This window comes from Tachypleus tridentatus, chromosome 8 (assembly GCF_004210375.1).
Source record: "Tachypleus tridentatus isolate NWPU-2018 chromosome 8, ASM421037v1, whole genome shotgun sequence".
In the NCBI taxonomy this organism is placed as follows: Eukaryota; Metazoa; Arthropoda; class Merostomata; order Xiphosura; family Limulidae; genus Tachypleus; species Tachypleus tridentatus.
In genome coordinates this window covers 22724026-22745730 of record NC_134832.1, presented here as the reverse complement: position 1 = coordinate 22745730, position 21705 = coordinate 22724026, and the positions used below count along the sequence as shown (strand labels likewise).

At 30.3% G+C, this 21705-nt stretch overlaps 1 protein-coding gene across 5 annotated transcripts in view; it reads right to left on the bottom strand.

Annotated features, from left to right (window-relative positions):
- Positions 1 to 4627: 4627 nt before the first annotated feature.
- The window catches only part of LOC143258666 (uncharacterized), a 75403-nt gene continuing 58325 nt past the window's right edge, over positions 4628 to 21705 (bottom strand). For 2 of the 5 annotated variants that reach the window (XM_076518028.1, XM_076518029.1), the window contains exon 5: positions 8731 to 9222. In XM_076518028.1, the coding sequence (XP_076374143.1) occupies positions 8909 to 9222 (314 nt within the window). In that variant the 3' untranslated portion in view covers positions 8731 to 8908. Of the gene's footprint in view, positions 6154 to 8730; positions 9223 to 10827; positions 11507 to 21705 lie in introns of those variants that run through there. The other 3 variants (XM_076518031.1, XM_076518030.1, XM_076518032.1) reach the window with 3 other exon arrangements.

The following is a 21705-nucleotide window of genomic DNA, read 5'->3' as shown; positions in this document are numbered from 1 at the left end:
GAAATTGGAATAAAACTGTCCAATCGAGTATGTAAATCTGTATGTTTTTCTGTGATCGAGAGATGTTTTGGAATAGTAATTTGATCTGCTGGATATCAAGAAAAGGAAATTTACCATTTTTTCAGTTTAATAACTATAATTAATGATAGGGTGTTCCTAATTAAAATAATCCAGAAATTGTTTGATGTCAGTAGTTTCAAATGAATAAAAACGTATCATCAACATATCTTCTATACAGATCTGGTTTATATTAAGCAAGAGAGGTGTCCAGTAAAAAACACCCATAGTGACAAAGGAATGTATTAGAGAGAGTCAGCCCCCAAAACGATCCCATCTACGCCATTTATTTGGTCATATACCTGACCATTGAAGATCAAGAGATTATTCCCGAGGGTAAGATTAAGTAATACTTCAAACTTTTAGCAACTAAAGCTTGTGTATGTTTCATTTTGTGGGGAAAAATCTCATTAAGATTATTAGTACTGTATCCTCGAGTGGTATTTTGTAAATAAAGATTTAATGTAGAAACTAGCAAGTAAATATTTATCAGCATTATTAATTTTAGAAATTTATTGTGTGAAAATAAACAAGAATCTTTAACTATAAACTCGTTGAAAGGGAGTGAATTTAGAATAGGAACAAAGAATTTGGCCAATTTATGAGAACCGATAAAATAGGTCTTAAGGCGATGTTATGCTTGTAAACTTTTTTCCATAACCCGTACAAGAGAGCAGGGGGGAATGTCTTCAAGAACATTTTCTGAAATGTAATGTCATGTTTATAATTTCTTAAGATTCGTTGTTTTTTGTTTTTGAATTTTCACGTTTTATGGTGAGCTTTAACTGATCAGCATTCAGAGCTTTAGGTTTTATCACTGAGTATACTTCGCATTTTGTTAATCTAATTCAATTTATTAAGATCAGCAACACTTGTATCTTTATCAGGTCGGATGGCAACAACATTTTCCCCATTAACTAACTCTAAATGAGTATATTCTTCGTGGGTAATGGTAGAAGGAGGTTCGTTGGAGTTGTAGGACGAAGACAAAGCAGCTTTTTGAATCTTGTTCATACAAAGTCCTCTAGGTTCTGGGAGCCATTCCTGTTAAAATTAAGTTGAGATTAAAATTGTAAAAGTACCCTCAAAGGGGAACAGGTAACCAGAGAATTTTAAGGGGAGGTAAGCAAAACTTTAGCCCCTCAACTAGTGCATTTTTACACGGATCATCCTAAAAAGGGGGGGAAAAAAAACCTTAAGGAATTAAGATTGCAATAACATTTCAGAAAAACGTTCTTAAAGACATTTACCCTCAGGCTCCCATGTATGAGGCACCTAAAGTTCACAAAGACAATATTCCTTTAAGACCTACTTTATCCAGCATCGGTTATAAATTGGCTACACTCTTCACTCATTTCCGACAGATTTACAGTTAAAGATTTCTTTACTTAAGAGTTTTTTAAATTAATAACTCCTATCAATACATACATGCTAGTTTCGACATTGAATCTTATTTCCCAAACATTTCACACGAAGAAACTATATAAATAACCTTAAATAAACTTTTCTTCTACAAAAATAAAACATATACAAGCTTTAATCGCCAGTTATTTAAATAATTGCTTAAACTCGCCTTTAAGGGCAACCACTTTGTCTTCAACGGTCATCTATATTGACCAAGGGCCAAATTTAGGGCCGACTATTGCTAACATGTTTCTTTGTCACTATGAGCACTCCCGGGTAGATACTCTCCTGCTGAATAAAAACCGGCATTAATACAAAAGGTATATTGACGATACGTTTTTACACTTTCGAGGCTCCACTCAGAATAAGCAGTTTTAGATTATTTAAATTCTACACATGCTAATATTAATTTTACTTGTGAAACCGTAAAAAAAAGCTTGTAAATTACCTTTCTTTGATATCCAAATCATCATATTAGATATCCGCTTCACAACGTCCGTTTATCGTAAACAAAAAACATATAGAAGGTTACATATTGGATTCGACAGTTTCATTCCGAATTCCTTTAGCCACAATCTTGTTTTAAGCCTTCTCAATAGAGCATATAACATCTACCTCCCTCCCTCTTCATACAGAAATCACCACCTTACAGAACATTTTAATAAATAACGGCTATCCCACGCATTCCTTTCTCACAAATTTGAACCCCATACAAATACACACAAAAAGTATGTGCCGTTGATAAATACCCATTAAGTTTGTTTGTTTGTTTTGGAATTTCGCACAAAGCTACTCAAGGGCTATCTCTGCTAGCCGTTCATAATTTAGCAGTGTAAGACTAGAGGGAAGGCAGCTAGTCATCACCACCCACCGCCAACTCTTTTACCAACAAATAGTGGGATTGACCGACACATTATATGCCCCCACGGCTGGGAGGGCGAGCATGTTTAGCGCGACGCGGGCGCGAACCCGCGACCCTCGGATTACGAGTCGCACGCCTTACGAGCTTGGCCATGCCAGGCCCTAAATACCCATTAAGACTAGTCCATTTCTTTTTAGGTAAGCAAAGTTTCACAATGAAATCACAAATTTAAAAAAAACATTTTATCCATAACTTCAGCTGCAAATGATATTTCAATCACCATTCAAAGTACAAAATCTTTTCCGACCAAAGGACCTATTAAGTATTACCTACCCCCTTACGTCCCAATATCGTGTGATGGCTGTATTGGCAAAACTATTCGCCAATTACCCGTGCGAGACTGCGAACATATGACAGTCATCAAACAGATTTGGTAAAAAATATTATCAAATCCAGCGGACTTCAGAATTTGCACACATGGTGGAAACACAAACTACCCCATCTTGATTATGAATTTCAAAGTCACTTCTATTAAGTTCTATTATTTTATGAAATGTAAATGAAGTCATAATTTTATTATAAGAATGCTATGCCTTTATTAGCTGCTTATTGTTTGTTTAATTTATTTGAAGATTTCAACATATATTCATATACAGAGATGCCAACTATTTCAAATGACTGAGCATAATGATTGTAGACAGAGCCCTTTGACAGTTTTAGTCCTTTTAAATTTGCCAGAAACAAGACAATCTGGTGAACGATCGCATTGGTGTTTCTATGCCACTTAGAAAACGAGAAGTACCCATCTACGCGAGCGCTGATTGGCTAACAAGCAATGAAAACGTAACTATGTATTCCCCCACGTACCCAGTATGGAGAAGCACCGCACTCAAACTATTGGTAGACGTCGGAGATACAAATATTTTTTATTATTTCAAGCACAAACATGATTATCGTAAGTTGCCATTTGGACTATGTCTTTTATTTACTATCAAAATTTATTTGTATCTCACTAGTAATTTTCTTTTCACTCCTTTCAAGCCCTGGGGGAACAATTTATCACTTTATTGTATAGGCCTATATAATAATTTGGGAGTTGCAACAAGTCGTGATATTTGCATGTATGAGCATATAGTCGTAATGTATACACCAAAATCGTAATGATTACGCTCAAATCGTAATGGCTGGTATCTCTGCATATATTTCAGCTTTGCTATAAACCTGAATGTCAATAAAGTTTATTGCAAAACTAGTAAGGTTATCTGCCACCATCCCTTATTTTCTAGCTGATGATTAGAGAGAAAACCAATATTTGACAGCACTTGCCACCAACTCTTTTGCTAATAAACAGTGATACTCATTATCCCACTCTAACAATCCCACAGCTGAAAAAAAAAAAACAAAAAAAAAAAACAGAAAATTTTCATACTAGGTTTTGATCCCACGACTTGCTGATTGCAAGCTGATACCCTATCCATCACACCTAATCGATAAAAATGATTTCAAAATGATATAAGAGATTTAGGGTTCATTTTATTTCAGACCCAGGGATGCATGTTTAGTGAGTCTGGCATTGACTATATTACATAGTAAATCTAAAGTATTCAACTTACACCAAGTTGTGTTAAAGAATAAGACTGAACACACAATGTAAATGCAGTGAGTGATATTTATTCCAAAAAACATTGAAATATTGTATGGTTGTGAATAAAAGATGATGCTTTTACTAGAAGTTGAGACCTTAAAATTCTGTTATGAAATTTTGAAAAGTTTTAGTTCCAAATTGAGAAAATGTAGCTTGAAATTCATATATTTTATAATGCTATCCTTCCCAAAGTAAGTGTGCTACCTATGTCACTGTTCCTGGTCTATCTAATAAAAAAAATACAGGAGGTAATGAACTAAAGGTAACACCTGATTTGCCAGTGGCAAAAATCACTGATCTCTTTTACTTTGTATGTTCTACAGGGTGTTCGGAAAGTCACTGTGCACTTATATATTTATTAACAGACATGTTTCAATATAGAATACAGGAGGTAAATATGAATGACAATTATAAAAAATGTTGAAGTGACCCCCATTGGCATCAATAAAAGCCTGGATCTTTCTTATTTTGTTTCTAAACACTGCTATCAGTTGCTGGCTTGAAATAGACTAAATAAAATATTATTACAAAACTGCACAGTGACTTTCTAAACACCCTGTACTTTACCACCATTTTTCCCATGAGATATTGCATATGGTATCATAGTGGAATGACCCAGAACAAGAGGTAACATAGTATAAAGAATCTTAGCCACTTCCTTGACCAAAGTTCTGTATTAAACTGCATCGAGGTAAAATCTGAATAACTGTACATAAAGTTGAAGAGTTAAGTAGAGGAATTAGAAAACATTTACTATTCCTGTATACTATATTACTATGGAAACTGTAATCGACAAAATCATGAATCTACAACTGAAATATCTTAGAAGTTTTTAAAATTAAACAGGGTAGGACCCTGTCAGTAATGTTAGGGTTATAAATATACACAGAAATCAAACCCTCAATATAAATACACATGACACTAATAAACATAATTAAAAGCATTAGAAAGATTAAATTAGGCAAAAATTTTTCTTCAGTATTACATTTCATATTATAAATGAGAACACATCAATTTAAAATCATTTTTGAGTTGCAATAAAGAAACTTTTGCAAAAAACCTCCAGTATTTATGCTTTATAGTATGTAATATACATATATAAATATATATATATATTTGGAATGCCAAGTTGGCCTACTTTCAACCCATTATACCTTTGTGCCCACATTTTACTTGGTAATTAATGATTTTGTTTGTTTCAGAATTTTCTCACACAGTGCCACTTATCATATATAATTTTGAATTCATAGAGGGGAAAATACTGGCAAACAGCACCTATCATCAACCCTTGTAATATTCGACTAATTTAATAGCAAAACTTAACCATTACTCTGTTATAAAGTTCCCACAGCAGAAAGGTGAGAAGCAGGTTTTATCATTTGTCCCATGTACCCTCACATTCACAGCCTGAGTACCCAAATCACTAGCCAGACTATACCTGGCCCAGTTGTTGAAAATAATTTTACTTGTCTAAAAGAATCATTGAATGAAATTTAAAAAATTTACAATTAGTTAAGCTTCTAGAAACTTTTATGTATTAGACACCACAATTTCAATACTCCCAAAGGTAACACCAAAAAAACTTGAAAATATATAAATAAACTTAAAAAATAATCAGTTTCAATCAGCTTTGAAATGAAAGTCAAACTTCTTTTAGCTGCAAGAAATCACAAATGAAATTTACTTAACTGATTTGTAAATATGACTTCTCTAAAACTGATTTACAGATTTCTCTCCAGAAATTCAGTCCCATATTTTCTAAACAATGTAAAGTTAAAACCATCAAAATTTAATACCATTTTCTCTTTAATTTTCAAAATCACTAATGAATATCAAGTGAATTCCAAATCATATTCAGAATAAACTTAGTTACTATATGACAAATTAAGTTCCATCATAAAATATAAATTTAAATTTGCTCAGAAAATAAGTCCATGCACAGTTTCTTTATGTTTCTTCAAAGTGTAATTTCTTGAAAAAGAATTTTTACATATATCACAAATAATTCTTTCCCTGATCATTTGATGTCTCTTCATATGACGACGCATGGTTGATCTATCAAAAAAGTTGTAATGACACAGAGGACACTGAGTCCTACTTGTTTTAGCATGCTGGTTGCAAGAAACAGAATAACTAGAAGGCTTGTTAAGCCACGTGGAAAGTCCTTTTTCATACATGTTGTTATCTAAAAAAAAAGATACATATATATATATATATATATAATATATGTAACACTGTAAAATAAAAAATTATAGCAACTGCATTAGCTTACACCTCTTTGATCATACCTGCATCATTTTTCAAAACAAAATAACCATTAACTTGACTGCCAAAGTGATGAGAAATGGGCTTATTTGAATCTGTTTGATAACACTTGTGATGAAATTTTTATTCTTTTGAAATGTTGTATTTTATTATAATACATGCTTCAAAACCAACTTGAATGACTCATAATATTCAATTTTATTATTAAAGACACAGCTATAAAAATAACTGTCACCAGCCAATGATATTTCAAACTTTTTACACAGAATAACTGAACAAAATTGTCTAATGTTAGACAAACCTGTAAAAACAAACACAAGATATTAATCAAAATGTAACAGATAGCCCATCTACGATGTTACAGTAAATGAATTCCAGAGTACACAGTTATAATAGCAAATATCGTGTAAATGCTTCTTCTAAGCTGTTGAAGCATAATTATAATTACAGGCATGCCAATGACATTTATGAAAAAAAGAGGAAAAGGTATATAGCCTGGCGCCACAGCGCGGCACAGCCACACCTGACTAGGGGAATCCGGGGACATGCCCCCTGGGAAATTTAAAAAAAATGGATGCTATTTGGTGTGATTTGGTGCAATCTGGGACATAATTTCTTTATGTTTTTTGACATTGCAATGTTGGAAAAGTACACAATATATATCATATAAAATAACAAAAGGAAATTAAAAGACTAAATCAAACTAATAAAAACTAAAACTTTCATTTACAGTTTTTAGCAGATTGATTTATTCTTTTAATTTGCATTCATTTTTTAGAAGATATATCAAAATATCTAAAATTAAGAAATAAAATAAAAAGTAAATAAATGAAATTTAAGATTGTTTATTTGCTATTTATTCAGTTTAAATTTTTTCTAAATCAAAATATATTAGTAATATGAGTTAATAAAGCAAAAATAACTCAGTAAATATTTCAAATACAAATCATTTCATTTTTGTCCTTTTTGTCATCAATAACATCATCATCATCAACTACTGGTATGCTGCCAATTAAATGTTTTACAGTCATTGCCAATAACTACTTCTCTGCTGCATATATTCCATACAATTTTCAAATCACATAAAATTACTCTTTTGACTAATCATGACTACCTACAGTTCAAATTGTTCATTTATGCAATCTTGTCATTATACTACTGGTACCTTAATGTCAGTGAATTTTCCATTCTTTCACAAATTGACAATACAAACTAAAACAGCATATGAAGGAAAGCTATGACATTGCTTAAAAATTCAACTACTGATATGGTTCAATATTAAACTACTGATATCAGTGATATGCCTCAGAAATTAAATTTTGTACAGTCACTGACATCAACAACTACTGCTCTGCTGCATGTATTCCATTAAAATTTCAAATTACTTAAAATTACTCTACATGACTACCTACAGTAAAACTTGTTCATCTATACAATCTTGTCAGTAAATTACTGGTACCTCAATATCAGTATATTTTTCATTCTTTCACAATACAAACTGAAACAGCAAATCAAGGAAAGCTTTGACATTGCTTCAAAATAAAATTAATGATATGCTTTAAAATAAACCACTGACACTGTATGCTGCAGATAATAGTAAAATGTTTTTCAGTCACTGATATCAACTTCTGCTCTGCAGCATCAATTACAGTCAAATTTCAAATCACTTAATTTCCTTTAATCAATCTTGGCTACTTTCCTCTTTTTCGAGACAAGGGTTTCCAGTGCTCTCTTCCGAGCTTTTTTTCTCTCCTTCTCTGAATGGGCAGCTCACTGTGCCTCTGCGGCTTTCTGGACTTTTTCTTTAGCCAAGGTGGCTGGGCCAGATTTCACAGAACCATAGGCCTCAAGCCTTTCTGCCCTTTCCTTCTGATTCTCCCTCAGCTTTGAGGTATACTTTGAAGCTGCTGATCTAATGTCCTTACACATTCTCTTGTCTACAGGATTAAAATGAACATCTTTCCTTTTAAACATTTCAATCGCTGTTGTTTCTTTGGAGCGTAGAGAATATTTTATCGTCTGGTATGCACATGATACCAGACCACGAAACCTGCAACGAGACAAAACAAGACTGCCTCCAAGATGGCGGTCAGATTTTCTTTTTTCTGCAATAAACATTGAAAAAAATACGATTTCTCCTCAAAAACCACCTACCCGGCCCCCAAATCGCTCATATTTTCTCCTCGAATTTACACGAATCTCGTGGGTGATCGTTGGCCGTTTGAAAACTGCGGAAATCCGCGTTTCAGCGGAAAAGTGGCACGCATGTAATTAATCATACTTGTCTTGTGACAAGTTTAAGTACATAGTTATGTTTGTTTTAATAAATATGAAGTATATATTCATATTTTATAAAAAGTCAAATAAAATTCCAAGAAATATGAAATCACATAAAAGTCCAATTTAAATCTGTTTACAATTTTGTGAACTGCTAGAAACAGGCCAACATTTGATTTTATTACTTTAAACATTGTATACACAAGGACAAACATATTACTGTAGAGAAGTTTTACTTTTTATTTACCATACAACTGATATATGATAGTAATTTACAAAATATTCAAATATAATATAAAGCACAAATTATAAAAAACCACTCATATGTTCAAATCATAAACTGACTTGAATATATCAATCTATTTAACACTGTGTAATTGGTTTTAGTAGAAGCTATGTCACAAAGGAAAGTTCTTTTTGTGAAATTCAGCAAAGCAATTTTTCTTTAAATCCATACACAAAGCAACCCCACACCTAGCACACTTGATATTACTCCTCCTCTGAATTCCTTCTTTACTACAAAGCACACATCTCCTGCGGGTACACCCTTCAGGAACATGTCCTCCAATTTCATGAAACTCAGTGCTAAAGTCTTGAGAAAATCCTGTTGCATTGTCTAACCTGGAAACAAATGTTTTGCCTAAATAGAAGTTATTTTTCTCAGCAAAACTGGTGTAGGTGTGTGTTAAAAACTTCTGTTGATTTTTTATGCCTGAAAATGAACAATTAAAAACAAATTATGAAACATCTACAATTTTTTTCTTTTTTACTGTAGTACTTCTATAATTCACAAGTAAATACAGTCAGATTAAGTCAAAGATGCAATAACAAATAATAAATAAAAACAACTAAAACTGTTTGTGACAAAAAACAATGTTATAGATAATAAATACAATTAAATTACATATGATATTGAAATATTATTAATGTATATTTTGCCTCCATAAATCAAAATCAACATTCTCATTCCATTGTTTTCAGAATTTGTGTATGTAAAACATTACACAACTCACTAGTAGCATAAAAGGATGATGCAATTCAAACACAACTTAAGACAAAACATGATAAAACTGCAGACAAGTATTCTGGTCATAAATGTAGAACATGTTGATAAAAATATCTCCAGCTAGTACATGCTCAAGTTTCAGGAAAATGTGTCAAAATGAAAATTATATCATTATCATCAGGTCAAACGTTTTTTGTGTGCATAAATTTCCTAAACAGTTTAATTAAAATGTGTATTAACTCTTTCATTACCAAACGTATTGATAAATGGCTCTACAGATGTCAAGTTTATGTTGATTTTTCATTACTCATCTGAAACTAGTAAATTTTAATGGTTCAAAATTCCAAACCCACATGGCAGTTGTCTAGAGGGACATATATGCACCCATGGTAGTGAAAGAGTTAGTACATTAATGCATCGGTTCCCACACAACCCAATATCAGTGAGTTGTGCTCTATTTTCTTTTTAAAATGTCACTTATTGACTACAACACAATGGCGACATGTACACTCTTACTAAAAAAAGTAATTGTAAAATGACTAGTGGGACCCTGGAAAGTATTGGCAAAACGTGCTTAAGAGCCAACGTATTAAACTGATAGCTTATAAGGATACACTAAAAATTGGAGGAAAACTACAATTCTGTGCTGTTCCTAAGTGTGGTTTGAAAAAGTGCTTGTAGGTCTTACCACAAATTATGTTTCCAACAGTTTGTTTATAATGGAGAATAAGTTGTCAACTGTTAAACCTTTAAAAGTTGCTATACACAAGATTTGGTTTTTCAGATACCTTTTACAGTGTTTACTCTTTTATTTCGTTTTAAGACCAATTACTGTAATGAAACCTTCCTTATGAAAACATCATAATTTTATTTCATTCTTAATTTTGGCTTTTAATGGACCAGATAATAACTATAGTACTTAATTTTTTTAAGTCTTGTCTACAATCTAAAACATTTTATAGCATGTTCACAATGTCATCTAGAAGTAAAACTGAACAATACAATTGTGAGAACATTTACCAAAACTTGCAAACTAATTACACATATACACAGGTTCATGGTGATAAGAAACACAAATGTGTATTATTATCCCCAATAACATATTTTGTGATTCTGAACATAACGTGCCTTGATATTACAAAATATTTACATCCTTACTGTTTTGTTTTTTCCTTTAAAATATTCAAATAGCACTGATGTATGATTTAAATACAGTAAGTGTAGTTTCAAATGACAAATATTGCTAGTTTTTGTAGTGGAAAGAAACATTTTTACATCTTTGGTACACAGAATAACGGAAGATAAAATCTCTTGTTGTAAACTGTTTTATTTCATCTTTTTGTTTCCATTTGTTACAAATCGGAAAACACTACTAATTCAAGCTTTTCTAGGATAATGTATAAATTAATACAAGCTTAAAAAAGTCAAGATGTTGTGTAAGTCATAAAAATTCATCAATATTTTATATCTGTGTTTCGAAACAAACATATATATTTCCACAAAAGATAGCCATGATAGTCATTTAATTAACTTTGAGAAAAAAATATTTAATGAGCAAGTTTTCTCCAAAACTGAGAAAGAAATTATGCTAAACATTAGCAACTCAAGACATTTTCCATCATCAGACAGCTAATTCAGAACAATCTAAAAATTAAAGCAAGCCATCTCATTAAAAAGTTTAATTTCAAACTGAATCCACTGAATTGTTCAGTTAAGCTTTCAATGAAGATACATTCTGCATGTTTAATGTAACCCTTGTTTATATAACTGCTTCTAAACTGGACATCTATGGAATTGAGTGGTGGTAGAGAAGGGCCGTACTACAATTTATGATGTTACACATTACTTATCAGATGATCCTTCCTGCTCAAGTTTTTGCAGATATCACACTTCAGAGGCAGTGAAAATATATGTGATTTCAACATCACACATCTTTGCAAATTAGATATTGGTAGCTGAAGCAAATGTCTACTGTGGAAGTGTTGCACAACTGAAATAAGTAAATTACAAAAATTAATTAAAAATCCAAGCCACTTGACACAATTTTTACATATAGTCTCTATAATATGTATGTTGAAGTTTAACTTTTTTAATACTAATTTTGATATTTCCTTAAGAATCGAAATAAAAATACTGTCAATGTTATAGAAAATCATAGTACTTTATTGTGATCAAAATCCTAAAAAACAATAATTAAGACTACAATATAAAACTCATCATGATATGGAAACACAAAGAATGACTTATTTGTCACTTTACAGTAATTACTGAAGAAATGAAGACACTAATAAACAGTGGATTAGCAAGAGAATGTAAGAAACCAGACCATTTCTTTTTACAAAATGTTACTTGAATAGAAGTAAAAGATAACACCAATTAAATTCCTAATACACCACTACATAAAATATTTCATCAGACATGTACTTAAACATAAAGCCCTTGTTACTTTGAGTAACATCAGTTGAGTTCAATGCTTGGAATTCCTAATTTCTTAAAAGATTGCAACAGTTTACAAGTATGTACTCATCCCTGTTAACTTTCCCTCCTAATTTAAAAATATATGAATTAAGCTACAAATAGAAATACAATAACTTAATAAGTTTCCTACTTAGCACATTATCAAAATATCTGATAAATTTTAATAAGAAATTAATTATTCTATGATTAAGTAACACTTTTACAAAAAATAAAATAAAACCTGCATATTTGCTATGTACACTTATCATCAAAAATTAGTGTTTTATTGCAAAAACGTCACTGTTGGCACCAAGGGCAATTATTGTGTTTGCAAGGACTAAATATATTTTTAGAACTTAGAATAGTACATTACTTAGGACACCTGTACAATATATATATTATTCTCTGCATACTAAATAGACAAGTTTTCAAAAAATTTATATCAAAAGTTATTTTCACATAAAAACATCATTTATTTTATATATATGATAATTGTAAAATGGCATAAAAAATAAATTAAAACACAGAAGTATGAATACATATTAGAGAAAGTATTTTATGATACATGAATACAATGAGCCATTATAAACTCAAATACTAACACACTTCAACTAAAAAATATTACTTATCTAATTACGTCATATTTAACAATAGATGTTCAAACATAATCAAAGAAATTAGTAGGTAATCAAAAATGTATATTTTTTGATATTCCACAGTATAGATACACAGCAAAACCTGAATGATTTGCTTCAGTTCTTCAAAATAAAATCAATGATGGTCAATACTTACTCATTTCTTATAAGCAGGTGATAACAGAAGAGTATTGTTTCTTGAGTTTGTTTGATTTTTTATAGCAAAGCCACACAAACCTTTCTAAAAGCTCCTTAATCAAATGTCTATATTATTGTAAACAAACCAAAGTGTAATGAAGATAACTGATTTACAGAAGACTGCAAGTGCTCTATTACTGAGGAAGATATACGAAACTGGAATATTAAGCCTAACTAACTTTATTAGCTGATCAAATTATGTCTGCTAATTTTATTAGCTGATCAAATTATGCTTGTTGAGGTATATTTAGCCATTTTACTGACTTGCATAATATCTGCTGTGATGATGGAAGAAACATTTTTGAAACTGAAATTTTGATTGAAGGATCACACATTTTTATCACAAACTTCAAATTAAAAAAATTTTTCAGTACAAAATTACACTCCACCTGAATGTGTCAGTATACTACGAAGATCTCCAAATTTCATAAATATTAATCTAGCATATGTTACAAATTGTTACATTCACATGGAAACTTTGCCTTTCTTATAAGAGCACATAACCATAACATGAATGCATACTAAAATACCAAGAATGAATTTCAAAACAATATAGGTAATATTTTTAAACGATCATGAGAATTTTTACTTTTCTTATGGAACTTTATGGTTGAGGTTTTTAGTATATAAAAAATTATACCATTCATTTCTTAAACACAAACATGTTACCATATTGTAACATGCTACTCTTCAGACTGTACCACTGAGGCAACAAACTGTTACAAATAATATTTTGTTTGAAATAACAATCAATGGTAATATCACTGAAATTACCAATTTATAGAAGTTTATATAAGAATTAAGAAAACAGTCAAAATTCATATGCAAAGTATACATTTATTTAACTTCCAAAAAGATCAAAATAATAGTTACAAAAGATGCTGTTCAACATCTGTTAAATATTACAAGCTTATTGCTTACACTTATAAAAAAAAAATAAAATAAAAAACTTATTACATATCATTACTACTAATTTTACACTTGTTACTTCAACTCAACTTTCTACTTTCTTATGCTTTGCTAGTTACTCTTATAGATTTATATCACAGAGAGATTACTTATAGGAGAACAGAAACTTGGCTCATTGAAATAGCTCAGGGTGCTTCAAGTTCCACTAGCAAGACAAAGATGTGTAATTACTACTGGGTAAGTGGTGGTGGCTTCCAGATAACTAATGTTAACTCCCTTCTCACATAGTCTGAGATAGCATTTATTCTTCCTGTCTTCTCTGATTATTATAAACTTTCTAAATTTATTTCCACTGATTTAAGTTCATTCTCTTCTAGACAGATAGCAAATAATGTGCAGAGTTCATGGTGACTAGTGAGTAGTACCTCTTCCATGTTTAGTTTGCTGTATATTTGAATAATCATTATTTTTTAAAATATATATCTATCTTATTTCAGTCTTCCTTTCATCCTTAAGCTCTGTCAATACTTACTTCATATCTCCTACTGTATAACCTGTAGTTAAGGTACTATTTTCCTGCTCATTGGTGTGTCCCACTATTCATTGCACACTCACTGCCAATTATGATAACTAATTCTTCTATGTTGTTTTAAAAGTGATTTACCACTTCCTGTCAATACAATTGTTTATTACACTTTCATTTGGAATGACTTACAGTAATAACTATAAATGTCTCTTCGTGTGTATGTAACAGAAGTGTTACTATGCTGTCATCCTTAATTAAAATAGGATAATAAACCAATGTATCTTGTTTCTAACAGACTATGAAGTATGAACTGTTCAATAATAAACTTTTACTTAACCATATTTTTAGTGCAATGTTTAGTTATGTTTAATGTGGGAATGTTTCACTATCATTTTACACAGTTCATTGGAAATAGATTTCAAATTAAAAAACATAACAAATTAAAATAACAAAACAGAAGTGGTAATCTTTATTGGGTGTACCTTTGATGGCTGTCTTCATTTTAGGTAAAGACTTATTCTGTTACTATCTTTCTGAAACAAACAAATATATACATCCTCTGAGTTACCTCTGCAAGACAAAAATATATATACATTATTTCAAAAAGTCTAAAATAAATATGCTATCAACATAAAAAATTAGTTCATAAATAAACCAAATTTAAATTTTTTACCTAAGATTAAACCCATCTAAAGTGTTTTAGTTATCAACAATAAAAAAGATGTACATATATAAACTTGTAATAGTGTCTACTAAAATTAATCACAGCCTAATTCAATATAACTCGCCTAGTTTTTTATTACTACTGGGACATCACATATAATACACGGTTCATATTGGTCAGCCACTTAGCATATTAATATAGTAATTTTTATCATATGCTGTTTTAACACATAAATGAAATTATAAGAACTACACCATGATCAACTGGCACTACCAAAAACTTAAAAACATGTATAAAGGTTGTTGATTAACAAGTTTTTGTTTTGATATAATTACTATTATGTTCTAGAGAATATGGCTAGATAGGTTAATTAAATTAATCAGTATATAATGTACAACATCCCAGAAAAGTATTATTTAGACTTTTCTAAATTTGTTTTTTTAGCTTGACTCATAAACTTTGTGTTAAAATCTTCTTCAGAACTCAAAAAACACTGATTTCTAAAGAAGTGTAAAGAGGCAAAACAAGTCTAACATCTCTTTATATGTACAGAGATGATGAAATGTATACAAAAATTCAAACTAATTTCTCAAATAGCAAACAATGTGGAAGATAATATCACCATCTTTGATGTTTGAGTTACATTTCTGCATGAATTGTCTGCTTGTGTGTTTTTAGGTTACCTTTCCACGAGAATGACCTGAAGCATATGGAACACTGGTAAGAGTGGCGAGCAGGTCTGTGCATCTCTTGGTGTATTTTCATATTATATTTACTAGAAAATGTCTTCTTACAAACTGAACACTCATTTTCCTTGATAATTGCAAACATGGAATTTTCATCAAAGAATGTGTTGAGATTACTTGAAGAATGTCCTATTGAAACACACAAACATATACATGGATAGATTTATCTTTCATAAAAAAACAAAAATAGGAGAGTACAATATCTAACACAGTTTATTAATAATTAATGGAATTATCTTGGCTAAATACAACATTATTTTGTAATTACAAATATGCTATAGAAGAAGAAAAACCTTCAATCAAAGCTACCTATTTATTGATAAATTCTCTGTCATTAACGTATAAAAATTATTAGGGAAGTACAAAATAAAACTATAATATCTACAGATTGACCAAATTTTGGCCAAGAGTAAAATTTATTTTAAAAAAAATTTAAATATGTTCTAACTGAAAATATTCAGTATTACAACATTTTGGATTAATAATTTCAAACTTTTGCATAGACAAATTGAAAGTAAAAATTTCTTATCAACTCACAACTGTGATAAAATTGTTATATACTATTGGTCTACAAAGTAACTTAATTTACTCCACGACATTTTAGTTTGCTTGCAATTCATAACACACTAAACATTTCTGGTTTAATGGAAAATATATTTTCATGCTAGTTGTAAAATATTAAATAGTACTATGATTCTGTAAGTCATATTAACTTTAATATGTTCTAGCTAAACGTCAGTAAAACTGTTTTCATTGCTTTCATAATGTGTCATTTTTATGCTCAAAAGACAACTGTCTGGGTGATTTTTTAAAGACATATAAAACACAGTAGTTCTTTAATGTCAATTTTGTACAAATAATATTACTTATCAATACAATAACAGATACAAAATTATTACTTTTGTTATTTACTACTGAAGAAATATAGTTTGCATTTCAACACCACATACAACAAACACAATCAGTTTATTCTGTCTACAATATCCACTTCATTATTTGTCCTTCATATTTTTAATCATATTCCTTTCTTTCAATGCATAGTACACTAACTCAAAAGTGTGTGTGAATAGGACAATTTTGAATAGTTGTGAACCACACAAGTTTGGGCATATTACCAGTTATGTAACTATAAAAAGAATCAACAGGTTTACAAAAGTGTAGTCACATATCACTCGCATATGATTTTAAAATTTATTGCAACGTAAAAAAACAGAAATGCCAAAATGTGGAAACATTTGAGCAAATCTATTAATATCAGTCTAGAGTAAAGTTAGTTTTATATAAACAAATGAATCAGTTAACCAGACTTGCAAGATTTTATTTTCTCAATTTCTTAGACTGCCACTATGCAGCTACAAAAAAAGTGTAACCTACTAATCTTTTAATTAATTAGCTGTACCATATGCATTATATTAATCAAATATGATAAATATAAGTTATCTGAAAGTAAGTTATTTTTTTTATTTCTACAAGTGTGTATGATACTTTTTTGATACTATTATATCTCTGAAGAGTGAATTAATATTTTGAAAATAAAAAATTGTTTCAGCAGTAAAACACAACTTGGTTGTAACTGTCAAGACTTATTCAATGGTATATAAAAAAACAAAAATTTCAACCTATTTTCAGAGAAATGCAAACAATTTTTCTTCTTATACTAACTGATGATATTTATGCATTAAAATATAATACAATATGCAGTTGAAATAAGCTGCCTGATTGGAGAGAAATGTCAAAAAGAAACTTTAAAATTTGTAATTTACTACATTCTTCCTGGAATGGCAAAGTAACATAAGCTAATTGGAAATTACATGGATGCATACTAAATCTAAATAAAAATATCATATAAAAAGATATTTCCCTAATTTTGATAATAATAAATAAATATACTTCTAATATACATGTAGATTAACTTAACCCATTTGTATTTCTTAATTATGCTGTCAACAGTAAATGTTTCAAGGCACACAGATGCACTTTGCAATATTTTGTTATTTAACTTCAAGAAAATTAAGTCTTAAATTACTTTAAAATATAATTCATAGTCAGACTTAATGATATATTTTGGTCTTGGTCACTAAGCTTTTTACAATGTAAAACAGTAGGAAGAAAGGTGGTAGACAATATATCTAGCCTTGAACAAACATGTTACATCATTTTAGGAAGAAAATGCATTCATTAAAACAGTTTGACTCAGTTTTCATCCACTGTTTCTATATATACAAGCTAGTTCACACATCTAAAGCTCTGATGAATTCATTTTACATGTGACCCATGTTTATACTTCACACCAAATGAGTGTCTGAAACTTCCCTCACTCTTTCAACAACCCCTCTCACCTAATGCTCTGGTTATGATAAGGTGTATGAAAGTTTGCCTATAAAGGGAGTTTTACAGTTGTACAATATTTTACAATTGAAACTAAATAATGTTGTTTAGAACAAACTACAGATGTACTGTTTTTGTTTGTGTTTCTCTTAACAAAATCTCCAGGAGAGACATTTTCATAAAGAATACTTCTGATATTTGAAAGTTCTTCATGCAACAGTTTACAAGAGCAAGAACAGTGAACAAGAATAAAACTAAATGTTTCTTCAAATAATCAGAAACCAAACTAATAAATCTGAATATAAACCACTGAAGGTGTTTTGTGATAACAATTAACTTAAAATCCAAACTTTATACCTATCTTCAGAGTAACAAGGAAAGGAAGTATGCATTCATTTCCAAATGCACCAATGAAATTGATAGTTTTATGTTTATTTTCAGATAGTTAAAATGAGAGCACATTCTAGATTCATTAACACCAATAACCAAGATATAATGCTATCCTAAATTTGGCAGAGAGATCTGCAAGTTGAAAAACTATATTTAAATTGCAGTTAAAAGAATAAAAAATATTACATTGTTTGGAATAAATGCTCTTGCTCACATAATCACAACATTCTACAAAATACAGCTAAAAAAAAAACGTACAGTGAAAATTTTGTATGCCAATAAAATGAAAGGCTGTAGTGACAGAAAAAATCAAAACCTGAAAGAAAAAAGGCAACATAATGTTGCAAAGATAATAAAAAGTGTAGATAAAATATCAATAACAATCACCTGGAAATGACCATTCTCAATAAGTGGTTGTATAAACTTTTTAATAGTGTAGTTACAATATAAGTTTAGTAAATGAACGTGCTTTATGCATATCTTTTATAAATTATGTATTAAAAATTATACAAAGCCACAATATATTTGCTACAAAGAGTAATCATTTTAACAGGATGCATTATGTGAATATTCCTTTTAATTGCCAATAATATTGTTATTTGTTACTATAACACCTATCTTTTTCAAATACAAGATATATTAAATTTTTAATTCAATTGATTCTTACCAAGTTGCTTAGTTTCAAATGTTCCTTCTCTTCTTCTTTTCTCCAATGTATACTATTTGACTCCTTTTTCTTCGAAGAAGATAAGTTAGAAGGCAAAAGCCATGTGCAAGTTTCATCCAGAGATAGAATATGGAAGTTAGTTATTGGAGGTGTACATATGGTAATTTACATATTAATAAGCTGGAAGAAGCTGAGTTTATCATTAATAAAATGGTATTGGGGACAAAACTTTATTGATCCACTTGATATAGCTGGGTGATTAGTGGAATATTTAATCATCAGGTTCATTAACCAATTATATTTTACTAATCAATTACTCTTACAAGCCATCAACAGTCATAATAAAAGATAGTAATAATAATCAGATACACTAATTTTAACTTATTTATTTTTGAGCCATGATATAAATTAATTTAGCTGAACAACCTTGAATTATACAAATATAATAATAAACTCATAATAGTAATATTCTGATTTGAATAGATGGAATAATCAAAAATTGTAGTTATTTAAAATATTTATTTCATTTAGTTGGTTATTTTTATGAAATTAATTATAATTTCAATTAATCAGTTATACATTACACCAATCAATGATTGATGCCCAGTTTTACTACTTAAATTATTCACTACAAATTACAATTGCAAATTTGATTTAGTTTTAACAGCCCTTTTGCTATCTACAATATAATTGTCCTAAAAGTCCCATGAATGATTTTTTTTTTTAAACTGAATAACATTCTCGGAAAGTTAGCTTCTGTTGGTCACTAAATTTCAGTGTGTATATGTGGCATTCTTAATTTAGTTTTCACAGAAAGACGTTTGACCAGGAAATGTATCACGGCATACACCCAAATTCTCTGACTTGGATTGAGCCTCAGCAAGAAACTTGACACAATGAAAACAATGTAAAAATCAATTTTTATTCTATAATCCAAATAATCAAATATTTCTATTGTTAAAACTACACATACATGTATGTGTGAAAGATTTAGACACTTCTTGGAGAACTTGAAAAGTTTGCCTTACTAATTAAAAAGGGCAATAAATGTGTACTACACATTCAGAATATAAATGTGTCATATGTACATCCTAAATTTACTTTGTTAAAATGCTTACCAAAGAAGTGAAAACTAAAATGTTTTTACTTTTTCCAAATGCAATACTAATTAGTACATGACTAATCTGCATCAATAAGCAGTTTAAGGATTTAATCAACATACTTCATTCTACAATATGTGATATACACCTACGTTATGGTTAGTGACCCCAAGAGAACACACAAAAGAAGATCCTGAAAACAGTTCTTATAACATCTCAAACAAGAAATACTTTCCTTAGTCTTACATCATCTTATCTTTTGTCCTTTAATGAATTGTTTCACACCTGCTACAGTTTTCACTTACTTGCTTTTGCAAGCTTTACATAAAAAACAAACCAGTATGGCTATTAATAAAGCATTACACTAAAATACTTAAAAAGTATTTCAGTGCCTAATGTCTTTTCATATTCTGTTCATTATTATTATTATTATACAACCTGTAATTGTCTTCTAAGAATTTTAAGCAAAAATAATTTCTGGTAACTTCTGTCATAGTAAGTGTAATTTATCACCTTTATGAAGTAATATAAATCTTCACTTCAAAATTGGGCAAGAAAGTTATCACCAAAAATGGGGAAAACAAGTATCTATCAGATATATATTTTCAGTGCAGGAAAATATTAACTTCCAGCCTGATTACTTACCTCATTGCACAGTTACAACTAAAATCTCATGTTGAACAGGTTGGTACATTGGTGTAAAATTACCTAGATAAGCACCCTTTAAAAGCATCCAAGGAACACCCATGAAATTTGCCATATTCACATAAAATAAGCACACCAAGTGGAGTCAACTGGTGTTATGTTACAAACAAAGGCTGAAGCAAGTTATTCATTTCAAATATAAAAGGAAGAGGAATGTGTGTAGAGTGGGTAGGAGGACATGCCGAACAATACATAAGGAGGTCAACTGCAGTCCAAACCAGTCGCACTGGGAAGAATTCAGCCAGCTCTCCTAAGAGGAGAGTCCTCAACCATTCATTTCAGATGTAGGAACCAGAAGAGAAGAGCCTCCATTCTGAGAACCTAAACTAACATATGTGCAAACCCAACACAACCCAGAACAATCATATCTGGGAATGTGCATCCAGGTAACAAAGGAAGGTGGAAATGCAATGTGGAAAATCAATTCCAGTCCAAATACAATCACCATTGAAAATGTAACATCCAGTCCATGGTAGAAGGAAGTTTCCTGCTCACTCACATCTAAGGATTTATGCTGGTTGATCCAGCTCCAACCAAAAACAGTTGTACACCACCCCAGCAACTAGGACCAAGTATTTGATAAAGACTCCCATATGCTACTGGAAGAGAGGGGAAAAGAAATATATTGGAAAGTCCAAATGAATGCATCATAGAAGAAAATGGAGCAGTTGACAACAAAACCCTACTTTGAAAAGCAGATCGTTCCCATTTCTGATAATCATAGGAAAGTTGAAGATGGATAACAATCAGTCTGCTTTACTTGTGTTAGTCCATGAGAGTACAGTTCAGTACTAACAAAATTATGATGCAATACATTGTAAAGATGAATATGCAACAGTTTTGTGAAACACCCTAGCCTAACAG